At 39.2% G+C, this 17,015-nt stretch overlaps 1 protein-coding gene across 3 annotated transcripts; it reads right to left on the reverse strand.

The window, feature by feature from the left end:
* Positions 1-7,908: 7,908 nt before the first annotated feature.
* On the reverse strand, positions 7,909-11,824 carry LOC140578816 (uncharacterized). Of its 3 annotated transcripts, none has more exons than XM_072700796.1 (10): positions 11,303-11,824; positions 11,119-11,182; positions 10,894-11,026; positions 10,616-10,705; positions 9,859-10,142; positions 9,682-9,717; positions 9,551-9,646; positions 9,167-9,367; positions 8,809-8,998; positions 7,909-8,725 (listed from the first exon to the last, which is right to left on the reverse strand). In XM_072700796.1, the coding sequence occupies exons 1-7, from the start codon at positions 11,408-11,410 to the stop codon at positions 9,612-9,614; spliced, it is 750 nt and encodes a 249-aa protein (XP_072556897.1). In that variant the 5' UTR covers positions 11,411-11,824; the 3' UTR covers positions 7,909-8,725; positions 8,809-8,998; positions 9,167-9,367; positions 9,551-9,611. The 3 variants fall into 3 exon arrangements, with proteins under 3 accessions (XP_072556897.1, XP_072556896.1, XP_072556895.1); XM_072700795.1 differs by having other exon boundaries at positions 8,843-8,998; positions 9,494-9,646; XM_072700794.1 differs by having other exon boundaries at positions 9,494-9,646.
* Positions 11,825-17,015: the final 5,191 nt, after the last annotated feature.

A 17,015-nucleotide genomic window follows, 5' to 3' on the forward strand; every position in this document is an offset into this window, starting at 1 on the left:
CTACTTCCAGCAGGATAATGCACCATGTCACAAAGCTCGAATCATTTCAAATTGGTTTCTTGAACATGACAATGAGTTCACTGTACTAAAATGGCCCCCACAGTCACCAGATCTCAACCCAATAGAGCATCTTTGGGATGTGGTGGAACGGGAGCTTCGTGCCCTGGATGTGCATCCCACAAATCTCCATCAACTGCAAGATGCTATCCTATCAATATGGGCCAACATTTCTGAAGAATGCTTTCAGCACCTTGTTGAATCAATGCCACGTAGAATTAAGGCAGTTCTGAAGGCGAAAGGGGGTCAAACACCGTATTAGTATGGTGTTCCTAATAATCCTTTAGGTGAGTGTGTGTGTGTGATATATATATATATATATATATATATATCTCATAATGTCACGTCGCGGGAAGCAGGCGAGCGGTGAAGCAGGCAAGCAAACCAGGAAGTCGAAATAACGGGGATTTATTCGGGTGACAGGACCGGGGAAGCACAACAGGCAACAACCACATGACATTCAATGACGGATCTGGGGAAGACTGACTCAGACGAGGACTAAATACCAAAGACAAGCTAGACATAACAGGACTCAGGTGATCACAATCAGGGCTGAACACGAGGTAACGAGGTGGGCGTGGCACACATCAGGAGCGGACGGAGCGGATCATGACACATAATAAATAATTAAATAATATTTAGACAAAAGCTAATTACCTATTGTTTCATATGTTTTAATTCCATATACTTCTGATTTTAAACACTTGTAATAATATTTATCTAAATATTCCTAAAGAAATGTGTGTATCCATTAAACTTTTACACAGCTGCACAGTCACCTTAGCTTTAAAATGCAATGCCCCTTTTTGTTTGTCCTGTCCGGCAGCTTTAGCAAGCAGAATAATGGTCTGAATGCACTGCTGTGCCAAACATGTTTGCTTTACCCTGAGGGGCTCTATAAACTCTGTATAGGCCCCTCATGTTGATCGATTTCTTTTTATTTTATTTATTTCATTTTTAGCACATGTAAAATATTGCAGTGGCTGAGCTGGCCGAAGAGGAGGGACAGATTAGGAGGGGGAAGAAAACGAAAGAAAAGAAAAGAACAAAAAAAAAGAATAAAGTGAGACGTCAAGACAGACAAGTCAAGAATGATAGGAGTAAAGTAGAAAGCACATCATCTCCAAATGCTGCACCTGTAAAGGAGAGGGAAGAAAAAAAAGGCAAAAGATCAACAGCATCTGAAAGAAGTGCAAAAATGGATAAATACATAAACACAAACAAAAATAAAGAACGTACTAAATAGCGAGGGCGGGAGGCCGCAGCCACACCCCAGAAGAGCCAGAGATTGGCAGAGACAAGCCCAGGAAGCCCAGGACGTCCGCAGCCAACCAAGAGCACAGAAGAGCTGGGGCCTAATGACTTAATTTTCTGTTCTAATTCTGCTACATTTGTTTTTTTCTTAATTTTTTTTTTTATGTGAGCAATAAGATATTATTTTTCCTCTCATTACTGCCTTTCCTGCTTCCCAGATAACACATGGTGAGACTTCTGGTAGATCATTGTTATCCAAATACGTTGCCCATTCATTTTTCAAATAATTAATAAAATCTTGTTCTTTAAGTAAAGATGTATTGAATCTCCAGGTCCTGCTTGGTGGCGTGACTCTGTCCTTACCCAAAGAGATAGACACCGGTGAGTGATCAATGATAAGGATAGAGTGTATCTGGGTATCTGTGATGTTCCTCATCACGGAGCTGCTAATTAAAAAATAATCTAAGCGAGAATGTGAGTGGTGTACTGGTGAGAAGAAGGTGTAATCCCTGGAAGTGGGGTGATGTGAACGCCAGTCATCTCAAAGACCAAAATCATTCATGTATTGTTTAAGAATATCTGTAGATAGCCAGTTCCTTTGGTTCACTGCTGTGCTGAACCTGTCAATTTCTGGGTTCAATACCAAGTTGAAGTCTCCTCCTATAATGAGTGTGGTGTCCGAGTGATCAGAAAGTGAAGTGAAGAGAGCATGAAAAAAGGAGGGGGTCATCAACGTTCAGTCCATATACACTAGCAATGCAAAAATCCATATTTTGAATAGATAAATTAAGTATTATAAATCTACCTTCTGTATCTATTGTAGTGTTGCTAATGGTGAAGTTTATCCTTTTGTTAATCAATATGGTTACACCTCTTTGTTTTGAGTTGTAGCAGGCTGAGTACGTGAGAGGGAACTATAGGAAGGTATGCATGTATTCAGATGTTTTGGCCATATGAGTCTCTTGTAAAAAGACAATGTCTGCCTTCAAATCATTTAACCAATTAGCAATTTTTTGCCTCTTTTTCCTGGAAACAATTCCACGCACATTCCATGTGAGAAATCTCAGTGTGGACATATTTATATTAACTGTTAAGATGTTTGACGTTTGCTAAAGGTGTGCATGTGGGTGTGAGTTAGTGTGTGTGTGAGTGTGAGTCTGCATGCATGCATCATGTATGACCTGCATGTTTTATCTGTCTTATTTGTATGTGTCTGAAATGGACATGTATATATCTGTGTTGTATGTTTGTGTTTGTGTTGACGCTGAGTATACTTTGCGTAATTATTTACGCTGTGTGTTGAGCAAATGGCAACGTGGGAGAAAATAGAAAGGTAACAGAAAAGTGTTGCAGAGAAAAAGAAGTGAAAAAACAGTGCAGGTCCCAAAGCAACATCCCAAAGTGACAACAGCAATCAACAGAGGAAAAAACAAGGGACAAAAAAAGATGAAAAATAATAATACTAATAACAATACAAGAAGAGAGACGCCGACAATACCTTATGCTGATTAGACCGGCAATTATTATTCTATATAGACCTATTTGCAAAACCAATGTGCTGAGGAAAGGGTGAGTAAAAAGTAATATTAAGCCGAGAATGTTGGTGTGGATGCAGATCACCTGTTGCAGATTCAGAACAGCCAGGGGGTGGAATTCCAGCCGCGATGACAGCACGGGAGCCACCTTCGATTATTTTTTTCCGTAGACCTATAGGAAACAAGATCTTCCTTCTCTCCAGGATCTCCTTGGGAAACTGCTCGTTGATGCTAAAGTCCGTTCCTTTTAACCAGTTCTTTTTGTTTAAAGTGCTCGAATTTGTCCACAATTGGTCTGGGTCTCCGTCCGTCAGGTCGCTTCCCTCCTAGGTGGTGTACACGATGGAAGCTGATGGTTTTAACTGTGCCCTCCGGGAGTTTTAGATGAGTTTGAATTAACTCTTTCAATGCCCTTTTTACGTGAAGATTCATATGGGCCTCAATCACAGTCGTTTTGCTGGGATTAAAGGTAGAACACAGCGGGCAGTGAAAAAGTCCCTTACAACAAACATGGCATTCTTCTAGAGCTGGATAGGAACCAGGCTCACCGATAGATCGGTGCATCTGAAAGATTTTTTTTTACAATAGTCAGCCAGTGTATACGAAAGCAATATTACCATTGTAGCACTATAATTACTATAGAGGCTATTAAATAAACTTTTATTACTAATAATGTTTTTGTAGAAGAAGTGCCTGGAATACAGCCACTTCTGACGATGTTTAAAAATATACCGTGTCAAATTATGGTTACTGTGTAACATTAGATTAAGTGACCGTAGTATCCAGTTTCGTTTCTGCCAACTACTATCCCACGTGCTGGCCGGCCACCGCTAATTGGAAGGGGGGGGGGATTCCTATGTGGAAGAGGAATATTAACACAGATCTTTCTAGAAGCGGTACAGGCAGATCTGCGCTTTGGTACACAGGCGTGGACTCCTTCACCTTAACCCTCAATGGTTCCTTGGGGTGCGTTCTGCACCCCCTACCCATTTCTATGGCTACTACCATGTTGTTATTAAAATTACAGCAGTTATCCTCTAGGACATTGTAAGTGCACCAGTTTTACATACGGTCATGCAGAAAATGATAGAAAAAGTGTTGACGTCAATTATCGCTGGCATACTTTCTTCGGGGGTGCAAAATGCACCCCAAAAAAAACTTAATTTATGACAGATGTCTGTGGAGATTCTCAGTTATCCAGGTCATGGTTATCCTAAAAAAGGGTTATGCAATAGCAACTGGACTTTGTTTTTCATAGAAGAAGTGTTGCACTCCATCCAGAGTCCTTTCTCAATTCTGACTGACTGGTTGGCATAGCAGGTTGATGAGCCCTGTAGAATCCTCAAGTCGTTAGCACTAGATGGTCACCTGTGGGTTGTTGTTGTTCCCCCTGGCTTTCATGTGTTTCACTGATACCACCTGAGGCTGAGCGTGAACGACTGTGGAAGCGTCTGGGCAAAGTTGAAAGAACTGCATTGTAGGTAGGTGATAGACGTCTTAGGCCACCTCCTCTGTTCAACGACAGTCATTCATTTGAAGCAGTTGTCCTCCCGGTCCACCTACAATGCAGTTCTTTCAACTTTGCCAAGACGCTTCCAAAGTCGTTCACGCTCGGCCTCAGGTGGTATCAGTGAAACACATGAAAGCCAGGAGGAACAACAAAAACCCACAGGTGACCATCTAGTGCTAACAACTTGAGGATTCCACAGGGTTCATCAACCTGCTATGCCAGTCAGTCAGAACTGAGAAAGCACTCTGGATGGAGTGCAAAATGTCTTCTATGAAAAACAAAGTCCAGTTGCTATTACATAACCCTTTTTAGGGTTAATTTATGACATTGATATGATCGACAAATTCAGTTAATTAGTGATAATTGCTACTATAATTTTTTATGTTATTATATTCTAGAACATTTTCGGATATTACAAAAAGTCAGCCATTTTGTTTTGTTTACATTTCAACTGTTAGAAAAGATATAACACCATGGCTAGGTATTCCACAGCTGAAGCTCTTCGACACATTCTGCAAGAGGATACAGTCGGAATGTGCATTATATGACCAGTCCCCTCTGCTGCCCCCCCCCCCCACTGCCGCAACCCCTTTAACTGCACTATCTCACTGCGTAAGCTGTGCAAGCATCATTCAGTTAACTAATAAATGTATCTTAACTTTAGTTAATTGAATTTGAGCTTGGTACCATTGAATTATATATGCCAATGGATAGGGGTGCAACTTGAACCCCAAGGACCTGGAACGTAACTTTCTGACAAGGACCCATTGAGGGTTAAATCTACATTATTTCGACAATAATAATAAACCGGGTTGGTTTTATTCCTTTCTTAAAAAACTCTTCTGCCATGTCTTGTCTAGTTTTAAGGGTTGTGGTATTTCTTATTTCTTTTTTATCTTCTGTTTTTCATCCTTTTGATACTTTTCCTCCTTCCTCTGTTTAAGGACTATTTTATTAAGGGTTTGGATTTTTTTTCTCTCATTCTCTAAGTGCTAACACCAAACAAGGCAGTTCTCTCCTCGCTTGATCAGTGTGACCTGAAGAAGGGGAACCTGCTTGGCACTGGCACAGTCCTTACAGGGGCATACCATGGTGTTTACAAAATCCTTAAAGAATAAATAAAAGATTTTATTCTTATCTGTTGTGTATGTCACTCGATCCTTACAACTAGCAGTCAGCTCTGCCTCAAAAACTACACTGCCTAGTAGTGTAGAGTTTCTGGTCAGGGAAACATACAGTTGGTTCTCCATTTTGCCTAAAAGAAAGGAAGTATACAGGGTACTATATGAAACCATAAACCACTGATCATCAACTGGCGGCACGCGGGCCGGATTACTGGATTCCAAAATTGTGAGGATCAAAAAGAAAATAGTGGTCCACACTATTAAAGCAACTAAAAATAACAACAACTGAGTATCTTGTCAGAATAACCACCATTTATGACTATATTTAGGCTACACTCCGAAATGAGGACAGACTCAGACAGACTATTATGGGGCGCCGTTTGTAAAGTTACGAAACATTTTTGCACTTGCCACTTTTTCAACATTTAGTGCAATTTTCTGATATTTAGCTAGAAGTCAATGGTGTAGTGGATCATCATATTTTTTGCTGTGTAGATTATTTGCACAATTGTTCATCATATGTAAATATAAATGGTATGTCTATATATAAATATTAAATGTAAATGTCAAATATAAATGTTAAATGTAAACGTAAATATAAAAGTTAAATGTAAATATAAATGTTAAATGTAAATGTTAAATATAAATCTAAATGTTAAATGTAAATGTAAATATAAATGTTAAATGTAAAAGTTAAATGTAAATATAAATCTAAATGTTAAATGTAAATGTTAAATATAAATCTAAATGTTAAATGTAAATGTAAATCTAAATGTTAAATGTAAATGTTAAATGTAAATCTAAATGTTAAATATAAATCTAAATGTTAAATGTAAATCTAAATGTTAAATGTAAATCTAAATGTTAAATGTAAAAGTTAAATGTAAATATAAATCTAAATGTTAAATGTAAATCTAAATGTTAAATGTAAATGTTAAATGTAGACTCTAAATGTTGAGAACGTATGCAAATTCGCCACGCCCATCTGCATAGAAATGGGCGGTAACGACGAAATTAGCCCGCTAAGTGGTTGCGGGTTAGTGGTGATTGAGGACAATATGGCGAATTCGGCTCACCTGGACGCTATCGAACGTGCCGTTTTGGCAGGTGTTCGCGCTGCATTAAATGGCGTTGCTTCCCAGCCGGGAGCAACATCATCTGCATCTTCCATTGTGACATCGGTAAATTATGAATGTATATTGGGGCGAGAGGGGGATCAGTAGTATCGTATAAATTGGCCTTAAATATTTCCCGCTATGCTTCAGTTGATGGCGGCAGATAGTAATTGATGCTGCTGCTGAACATTTTGTTCGGAAATGGCAACAAATCGCTTGCAAAACGGCAGGTCCAATCGCGAGGACCGTAATCCATTGAGATTATCGGTCACTGCTACACGTCGCTCGTTCGTATGTCGGCAAATACTGACGCGCGAACGTGTGATATGTTTCATATGATGTGTTTAGTGATGTTCATCTGGCAAACAGAAAACTGAAGTAAGCAGCAAGGAAATATACTGTTTTTTGTTCTACCCGTTCAGTTAATAACCCAACAAGCTATACTACTACATGCAATGTAATAGTATAGTGTACACAGTAGAATACTAAAATTTAAGGTAGAATACTATTTGTCTTTTTGTCTCTTATTGTATAATTACACTGTTTCCTAATTTTATTCTATTATTGTAGGATGGCAGCCTAAACCAGATTAACAAAGAGGACATTGAGAATTTGCTGTCACTAAGTTTGACATTAACAGAGGTAGCATCAATCCTGGGGATTTCCAGACCCACATTATACAAATATATGCAAGAGTACAACATTCCACAATCCAAGTTTTCCAATATTACAGACCAGGAATTGGATGCTGTGATTAACCAAATAAAGTCAGAACATCCACATGTAGGAGAGGTAATGCTGAATGGACATCTACGTTCCAGAGGCATCATTGTGCAGAGAAGGCATCTAAGAGAGTCAGTGAAAAGGGTTGACGGTGCCGGTCTCGAATCAAGGAGAAGAACAGCAGTTCATCGACGTGTTTATACTGTACCCTGTCCAAATTATATCTGGCACGTGGATGGAAACCATAAATTGATTAGGTGGAAACTGGTTGTACATGGCGGAATGGATGGATACAGTCGGATGTTGATGTTTCTTAGGTGTTCTAACAACAATCGAGCTGAAACTGTCAAGGACCTTTTCAGTACAGCTGTCGGTGAATTTGGCAGGCCTCTCCATGTTAGAACTGACCACGGAGGAGAAAATGTCCAGATTTGGCAGGACATGAGACTGCACCGTGGTGAATCATCTGTACTAACTGGAAACTCAGTACATAACCAAAGAATAGAACGGTTCAATCGGGATTTAAACAGGAACTGCAGTCATGTTTACGCTCCCATTTTTTATGAGCTGGAGTCAATGGAGGCTTTGAATGTAGAAAATGAAACTGATTTATTTTCTCTGCATTTTGTATATATCCCAAGGTTAAATCGTACACTGGATGAGTTTAAAGATGCATTTAACAATCATTCAATCTCCTCTGAAGGGAACAGAACACCAGTTCAGCTTTACACAGTGGATAGACATCTTTTGTTTCTTAACAATCCAGATGTTGCTAGTGAAGAAAGAACAGTAAACTCCACATCCACCATGAACCCAACATCGACACCTTTGCATATGAACTATTCATTTTCCCCTTTGAATGAACAGGACTTACAAGAGTTGTCTGATACAGTGAACCCTCTTGACAACGATCATAACAATGGAAAGACATTATTCTTGAGAGTGCAGGAGTTTGTGTTTAACAAAATTATAAATGACCAATGAGCTGTGTGTGCAAATGAGCTGCGTGTGTGCATGTGTAGATGTGTAAATGAGCTGTGTTTGTGTGTGCATGTGTAAATGAGCTGTATGTGTGGAATGCTATATACTTTTGACTAGTCTACACAGTACTGAAAATGCCACCGTTCATGAGAGCCACAATAAAATGATAATCAAATGTAGTGTCATCTGCTAAATTCTTTGTATTTACAAAAATCAGAAGCTCGTTTGAGCATGTGTGAGCAAGTGGAAGGTGTTTCATTTCATCGTGAACAAAGATGAGCTTGGGACTAGGACTGAATCCAACTGCAGGGACTTTGCTGCTCCCTGTTGCAAATGCAAGTACATGTCCAGGACTCAAGGTCAGGATGAACGCCTTCTCTGCCTCAGTGAGGTTCCTTGTGTTGAGACGTTCCCCAAGATCATTCTCTGAAGAGTTGAAAAGGGTACAAAAATGTCAAAAGATCAAGATACCTTATCAGATGCGCAGTATTATCCTATATTCCACTGACCTTGTACAGAGTAAAGGAACTCTCGGAATTTTACCACCATTAGCTCCTCTTTTGGTCTTCTATTACTACCAAGCACTGAGTAATTTGGCTTCAGAAGGCCAGCCACAACATGTGCAGTGACTTCACTGGCTTCTTTGGGCATATCAAAGAAAACCCTCATACAAGGATTTTCTTTCAATAGTGGTAGGACCTTTTAAATAAGAAAAAAAAAAAGTTAAAAATCTGTGTAATACACATATATAGAGTTTATTCTGGATCACACATGAGATCTACTATCATGTATAATAATACTGAAAATAGCCGTTTGTTTATATATACTCATGGTAAAGTACGGCTTGAGGATGATCAAAAAACTAACCTCATAGTGCTTCAAACCCTGAATGAACTGGTCATAGCAGATCTGTTTTTGAATGAGATTGTGGAAGTGTATTGCATTCTTCACAAATGCATCCTTGGTCTCCATGTTCACTGTGTTTGGAAGACCTTCAACTTCAAATCTCCATGAGTCACAACATTCCACTGCTACATTCAACTCATCTTGGGTTGCTGCTTTATCAACCTAAACATTGTAAAATGGAAACAAAAAGATAAAGAAAAAAGTGAAAATTAAATTAAAAACTGGCATTTACATTTCTAGCTTTGGGCTATGCTACATCATGTATTTTGTTTTTAAATAAAAAACAACCTTTTTCAGGTTCTCTCTGAGTTCAGTGTCAGCTACGTCATCTGGGCTGACATGCACCTGAAGAATATCTCCTGTCACAATGTAGTCCACTACATGAGGAGAAAGTAATGCTGGAGGTTCACCACCCTGGACTATTATGGTAGACATCATCTGGCCAATAGTACAATATACTCCATGCTGTACATGAGAAATGTTCATTCTTGGAACAAATCCATTTGGAGCCTCTAGGAGAGAAAACAATTTATGAACAACTAAAACAACTGGTTCATTCAGAACAACTGTCTGGAAAAGAAACAATCACATGCAGACATTAATATAAACTTAATCTGAAATGTTAGTAAATTTCACCTAATTAGAACAATTACCTTCAAAAGCTCCACTTTCTGTGTAGATGGCTTTTACAAGCAGACGAAAGAATTCTCGCCTTGGTCCTCCTAGGTCATCAGCATCCTCAGCAGTGTCTTCATCGCTGGCAAATGTGACATAAAGCATGTCGGTGCTCTCTGCAAATTTGCGTCTACTGAACTGCCGGAGGGCAGTTGTCCACAAGTATCCTCGGCTGATATGGATTGGTCGGAATGCTGATGTGACAACTCTCTCACTGTGTGCTTTCACAATTCCTGTCATTTCTTCTCTGCTTAAGGTTATTCTGGCAAAACAAAACATACAAAGTTAACATTACAATTATTACCAAACAGTATACACTTGTAAGGCAAAATAGTTAATTACATACAGTAACAATTAACAGATAATGTTTCATGCAGGCAGGGCTGGACTGGGACAAAAAAAGGGCCCTGGCATTTTTGCTCCGACCGGCCCACCACAATCGGTCGGAGCCACTGACTGCATCTGACACAAGAAACAGAGGGGGAGGGGTGGAGCCTGTTAAGAGATGATTAGGCCAGCCCAGTGTCAGTATGGAAAATGAACCAATGGGCTGCTGTCCCTGCTTTATGGGCCGGTCGTTGGCCAATTAAAAAAACATATCGACCAGCCCCCAAGTGCGTCGGCCCACCGGGCATTTGCCCGGTATGCCAGATTACCAGTCCAGCCCTGAATACAGGTAGAATATACATTAACACACTATTACAATCTTATGTAACAAGCAAATATGAATCATACCTTGAGTCATGTAAGGGCTGCACTGCCTCTTCTAAAAGACTGAGTCTTATGGCCTCTTCAACAGCTTCATCTTCTTCGAGATTAACAGGGCTACAATTAAGGTAAATGGTAATGAGCTGAAAACTACATTTCTGCTGACCAATTATGCAGATAAACATATAATACAATCTGAAATGTAATGAAAATCCAGTTGTTTGGAGACATTCAGTTTTCAATGGCCTAAAAAGCTATAAAAACACACATTTTTGCTACTGAAGGTATTCCACATAATATCTTACATAAAATCTGCAAAGTGAACATTAGCTTGCAGCAAATTCAAGCCCTCATCTGCTGGAGTATTTGCTGCTACACCCTCATGCCTCTCAGGGGCTTCCCTCTGTGATGTAGACTGTGGGGCTTCTTGCTGAATCACTAAACAGACATATTCAGCTCAACATTTCTGTATAATGACAGTATCATCCATGACATATTTATACATATATAACCAGTAGCAGTTTACTCACCTCTCCTCCTCTGTAATGCTGGACTCTCAAAATCACTGTCATCAGACAGTTCTACACTCACATTCTGCAAAAAATGATTTAAATGTTAATTCCAAATAAAACCTGAAAGGACAAATATGTAGTTGTGATGGGATAACACTCAAAATACACTTATTTAACACCAGCACAATGTTACTATGCTTACCTGTGCTGGAATGTGCATTAATGCCATTATGTAGAGACATGAGTTAGAGCAGATGGAGGCCACTTCCTTACCACCCCATGGGAAATTGGAAGTGACGTTTGGTTTCATTCGTTTTTTGCATCCTTTGATAGTGCTCAAATACTCAAAGGGCAATGTTTGGTTATCTAACAATCCAAATGTGGATTTGAAGATGGAGGAAATTTCATCTCTCAGTTGGTCTTCAGGCCACTCATTGGAAAATGAAATTTTTCCAACAAGACCATCCTGAGCCAATTTGACTCGACTGTCTCCTCTGGGTATAACTAATGTTGTTGCCTCAGGTGAGAAAGGCAAACATATAATGTCTTTTGTATAGGTTTTGCAAGATCTTCGTTTGAAATGCTGTGACCGAGCCCCAATACGTCGAGGAAAGGATGGCAGAGTTGCCTAATAATAGAATGAAGGGGAAACATTAATACAACAGTCTTCATGTGCAAATGAAAAAGTATGTTGTCTAGAAAACAAGAAGCTATCATACTCACAAATAAATTATATATATTTTTTTTTCATTCCATTTTACAAAAATACTCTGTAGACCTGGGGTCTCCAAGAGAGCTACTGTCCAGAAGGTTTTCTATCCTACCTGACTTCTGATGGGCCACACCTGTTCCTGGTATTTACCTGAGAAATGGTGTGGCTCATCTGAAGCACATCATAAGTCACTGTGGATAAGCTAGGGAGTTAGCTAAATGGCATAAATGGAAATGGACGACTGCTTAATCCATCTACAAAGTCTGAAACCGTACAGTAGATGCTCTGTAATAGTGGCGCATTTCCTTGCTGCTTACTTCAGTTTTCTGTTTGCCAGATGAACATCACTAAACACATCATATGAAACATATCACACGTTCGCGCGTCAGTATTTGCCGACATACGAACGAGCGACGTGTAGCAGTGACCGATAATCTCAATGGATTACGGTCCTCGCGATTGGACCTGCCGTTTTGCAAGCGATTTGTTGCCATTTCCGAACAAAATGTTCAGCAGCAGCATCAATTACTATCTGCCGCCATCAACTGAAGCATAGCGGGAAATATTTAAGGCCAATTTATACGATACTACTGATCCCCCTCTCGCCCCAATATACATTCATAATTTACCGATGTCACAATGGAAGATGCAGATGATGTTGCTCCCGGCTGGGAAGCAACGCCATTTAATGCAGCGCGAACACCTGCCAAAACGGCACGTTCGATAGCGTCCAGGTGAGCCGAATTCGCCATATTGTCCTCAATCGCCACTAACCCGCAACCACTTAGCGGGCTAATTTCGTCGTTACCGCCCATTTCTATGCAGATGGGCGTGGCGAATTTGCATACGTTCTCAACATTTAGAGTCTACATTTAACATTTACATTTAACATTTAGATTTACATTTAACATTTAGATTTATATTTACATTTAACTTTTACATTTAACATTTAGATTTACATTTAACATTTAGATTTACATTTAACATTTAGATTTATATTTAACATTTAGATTTACATTTAACATTTACATTTAACATTTAGATTTACATTTACATTTAACATTTAGATTTATATTTAACATTTACATTTAACATTTAGATTTATATTTACATTTAACTTTTACATTTAACATTTATATTTACATTTACATTTAACATTTAGATTTATATTTAACATTTACATTTAACATTTATATTTACATTTAACTTTTATATTTACGTTTACATTTAACATTTATATTTGACATTTACATTTAATATTTATATATAGACATACCATTTATATTTACATATGATGAACAATTGTGCAAATAATCTACACAGCAAAAAATATGATGATCCACTACACCATTGACTTCTAGCTAAATATCAGAAAATTGCACTAAATGTTGAAAAAGTGGCAAGTGCAAAAATGTTTCGTAACTTTACAAACGGCGCCCCATAGACTATGCGGCGTTAAGCATTTATTGTTTCAAACAGGTTTTTTTTTAAAAAAAAAAAAAAAAAAACAACGAACGCATAACTTTTCCTCATGCCCTTACTTAACATTTGTTTTCAACATAACGTTTCGTGGTCTTTGAGAGTGCCATTTTACCTCTGTTAAGAGACCCTTTCCTGTCACTTCCTCCGTGTTTGTTTTTCAAGTGCTCTATAAATAAAGTTGACTTAGCCTAATTGAGTTGAGGCAAAATATCTATCACTCCTAGTGGTTGACTGTGGTATAGGTATGGGAGCCTGAATCAAATGCCTTCAGTTTTGTAATGAAATGGAAAAAGTATAAACATTAAACATAATGTTAAGCCAAAATTAGATTTTTATTTGATTTTCTTCTTGGGGGTCTGGCCCCCAAGGAGACTGTCTGGTAAAACTCTGGCCCTCTGACAAATAGTTGATGACCCCTGCCATAAACTGTGGGGAGAGGACACGTGCACCACACGCTAGTGGTGGGCGGATCGATCCAAGTATCAATAATATCGAGAATAATGTTGGTATTGATATCGATCAATACCAGTTTAATGAGATCGATACTTTAATTTCAGTTTCTCTCCTGACTGCACTGCGGCTGTCTGTGTAAGAGCTGCCGCTCCCGGCTGTCACGTGACTCCGCAGCGCCAGGCAAGCAGACGGGCTCACTTGCGCACGCACACACACACACACACAGTATAATATTTATAATAAAGTATTGTAATAGTGGGTCGCTGAGCCATGCTCGCAATAATTAAGTAGCAGGGATAGTTCCGGGTTTAATCATTAGACGGCGTTTATTACACCCGTACTACACACCGGCACTGCTCACCGTGCTCGTCGCCCCGTTTACTCCTCATACACACGGTTGGCGCAGGCACATATATACACACACACTACGTACAACAATACCACTATACATGACATAACACACAGCACATTTATAATCACGCAAGCGATTACTGAGAACTATTTACAAGCTGGCATCAGTCCAACATGCCGCGCTGCCCGTCGGTACCTCCGCTCTACAGTATTTATTTTCTTATAAACTTTGCCCAAATTCGGTCCTGGGTTTTAACTAATTAATAAAAGAAAATCACAAAAACACTTAAAGGTAATGAAAATTAATTCAGCTGTAGCAATTTGATGATGCATCCACCTTAATTATTAAAAAGTATCGATATCGGTAACGTTTCGGCGATACTTGCCCTGTATTTACTTGGTATCGGATCGATGCCAAATCTTTTAGTATCGCACACCACTACCACATGCTGGGTTTCAGTAGAGCTGCTGTATCAAGAATACTCAATCAATGGGAGGAGTCGAAATTACACTTCAGCCAGACCATGACAAGCGAGCACTGTTACATAGCAGATGTTTTACACTCAATGTGTGCTGACCCACAGAATCTTCTGTACCTTACTTACCTGAAGTCAATCCTTGGTCAGGTGCAGAGTGCAGTCAAGGCCTCTGAGGGGGAGCAAACAGACCCGCTCAAGCTCCTGGACAGTCTGATAAGAGCTGAATGCAGCAGGGTCCTTCATCCTATGGCCAAAATTGACATGCTGAAAGACCCAATAGATAACCACATCTCACCTACGCCATAAGCCCAGCTTAACATCTCCCCTGAGGATGAGGACTGTGTGCAATGGAGACGCATTAGTTACACTATCGCCCTTGCCAATGAACTTGAGCCAAGGCTCCCAGACAGCATGGAAGTTCTCCAACACATGTCCCTGTTACAATGCTTAAAATGTTTATTTACAATGCTTACAATGTTTATACTGTTGTGCCGGAATTGCACAAAGCAGTTTAAATTTGCAACTTGCATACTGTACATCTGTAATATCTGTCTAGATCTGATTCATACTTTAAAAGTTTACATTTTTTAGAAATTCTATTCTTTTCTATATCTTAACTCTACTTGTACTCTTGGGTTTTTCTTTAAATTATTTAAACAGTTGCACTGTCAGATAAGAGCGGTTTAGGACACATTTCAGTGTGTGTTGTACCTGTATAACTAACTATGCACGTGACAGTTAAAGAATCTTGAATCTGTTCAGTGTAGGTGAAACTTTAAAATGAAATGAGGCTGGGTGACATGGCTAAGCTAATTAGCCTTTTAGGATGCTGTCTAACAACTGACCTCATCATCAGTCAGTGGATGTCTGTTCACTTTCAGAGATGGGAGGAAACAGCCAGCACCATTGGATACTGGGCTGAGGTAAAAAGGTATAGAAATGCAGCAGCATAATCCCATTTGAAGAGTTGGCCTCCCCAGCAGTTGCAGTTCTTTCACTCCCTCACTCAAGTGCTGCAGTATTAAGACTGTTCAGCCGAATGGGTGTAATGAAAAGCAAAGAAATCGCATGTCGCTTCAAACACTGAGCTCCATTCTACACAGCAGGTATGGTTTAAGGCTGGTTAGAGAAGCATAGTATCAAATACTTTCCCAGGTCCCAGCACTTTGTCACCCAGCACTGATCCAGAGGGGGAAAGTACTGACAGTGTTGATCTGGAGGATGTGGAGTTCTGTCTAAGGACACTCAATGATAGAGATTAGAAACCAGATCAAATAACCAATTGTAGTTTTGTTCTTTTTGTAAATATGGCCATAGTTCATGTGTATGGCATTTAAATTAAGATGTAAAATAGTTTAAGTGGCAGCAAAACCTGACCTAGAGCACGCAATTTCCGATCCATTTATTATTGACAGTTAATAATGTATCCTATGCCTTTACTACATCGGCCAAGCTTTGTTCTTTTGCAGAAACATATTTTTTCCAGGAAAATATGCATAGTTTAAAAGGTAACTGCAACTTTAAATGGTTTTGTGTGTATGTTAATAGCCTGTGATATTTCAATGATTTTCCACTACAGTGGTAAATAATATAAACATAAATAGAATAGATAATAGATAATAATAAATGAAATACTTTGAGCTGCGTTAAAAAACAGCAGCCTATATGAGTATTGGGTACAGAGTAGTAGAAAATCGAACACAATGTGGTGGCACTTAGCGGAGCGTGAACGCGTCATGGTGACGTCATCGAAATGCAAATTAGCGCATGGCATCATCTAACGACTTTCTGGGTACAGTTCAACTACTTCTAGGAAATAGTTGGCAACACTGGTATACAGTAGTCCAATACAAAATGAGACACTGCAGGACAAGATATGGCGTGAAAATGAGGAATGCGTTGGTATGAAACTAGCAAAACCACGTTGTTTCACATTTTCCGCCGGCGCAAAATTAGATTGTCAAAATAGAGTCCATGGCCTGTATAGTGCAAAACAGGATTAAGTTAACATAATAAATACGTAATAAATAGGAAATGTGTTGAAGGTTTAAATTGGTAAATGGTGAAAGCAAGCAAGTAATTTCTAGGTGTGTACGAAAAGTTTTAATCCTCTGAACCCTATCCATTTTTGAGCTTTTTTCTATCACTTTGATTTTAGGTTTCTTAGAATTTTTTGAATTTGGTAATCAGTGGTTATTGTTGACACACCACAGCACAACAATGAAATGTGTCCTATGCATTTAACCCATATGTGACATTGTGACATAGCAGGGGGCAGCTAATATATACAGATATACAGTGGAGCAGCATTAAACCTGAAAACCCCAGTGCCACGGCTTTTCTTGATTCTCCAAGTAGCACACCTGCCATCTTCTATCATACCCTGTTCAAAGGCACAATATGTTCGCCCATTCTCACTTACATACACAAGCCATGTG

This window comes from Paramormyrops kingsleyae, chromosome 16, assembly GCF_048594095.1.
Source record: "Paramormyrops kingsleyae isolate MSU_618 chromosome 16, PKINGS_0.4, whole genome shotgun sequence".
NCBI lineage: Eukaryota > Metazoa > Chordata > Actinopteri > Osteoglossiformes > Mormyridae > Paramormyrops > Paramormyrops kingsleyae.

Bases quoted from the DNA above. Each gene is read 5' to 3' on its own strand.
- LOC140578816 (XM_072700796.1), bottom strand. From the start codon at position 11,410: ATGAAACCAAACGTCACTTCCAATTTCCCATGGGGTGGTAAGGAAGTG. The intron at 10,706-10,893 runs GTAAGATATTAT...CCTTAATTGTAG, and splicing joins GTTCACTTTGCAGATTTTAT to CCCTGTTAATCTCGAAGAAG. The intron at 10,143-10,615 runs GTATGATTCATA...TTGTTTTGCCAG, and splicing joins CAGCCCTTACATGACTCAAG to AATAACCTTAAGCAGAGAAG.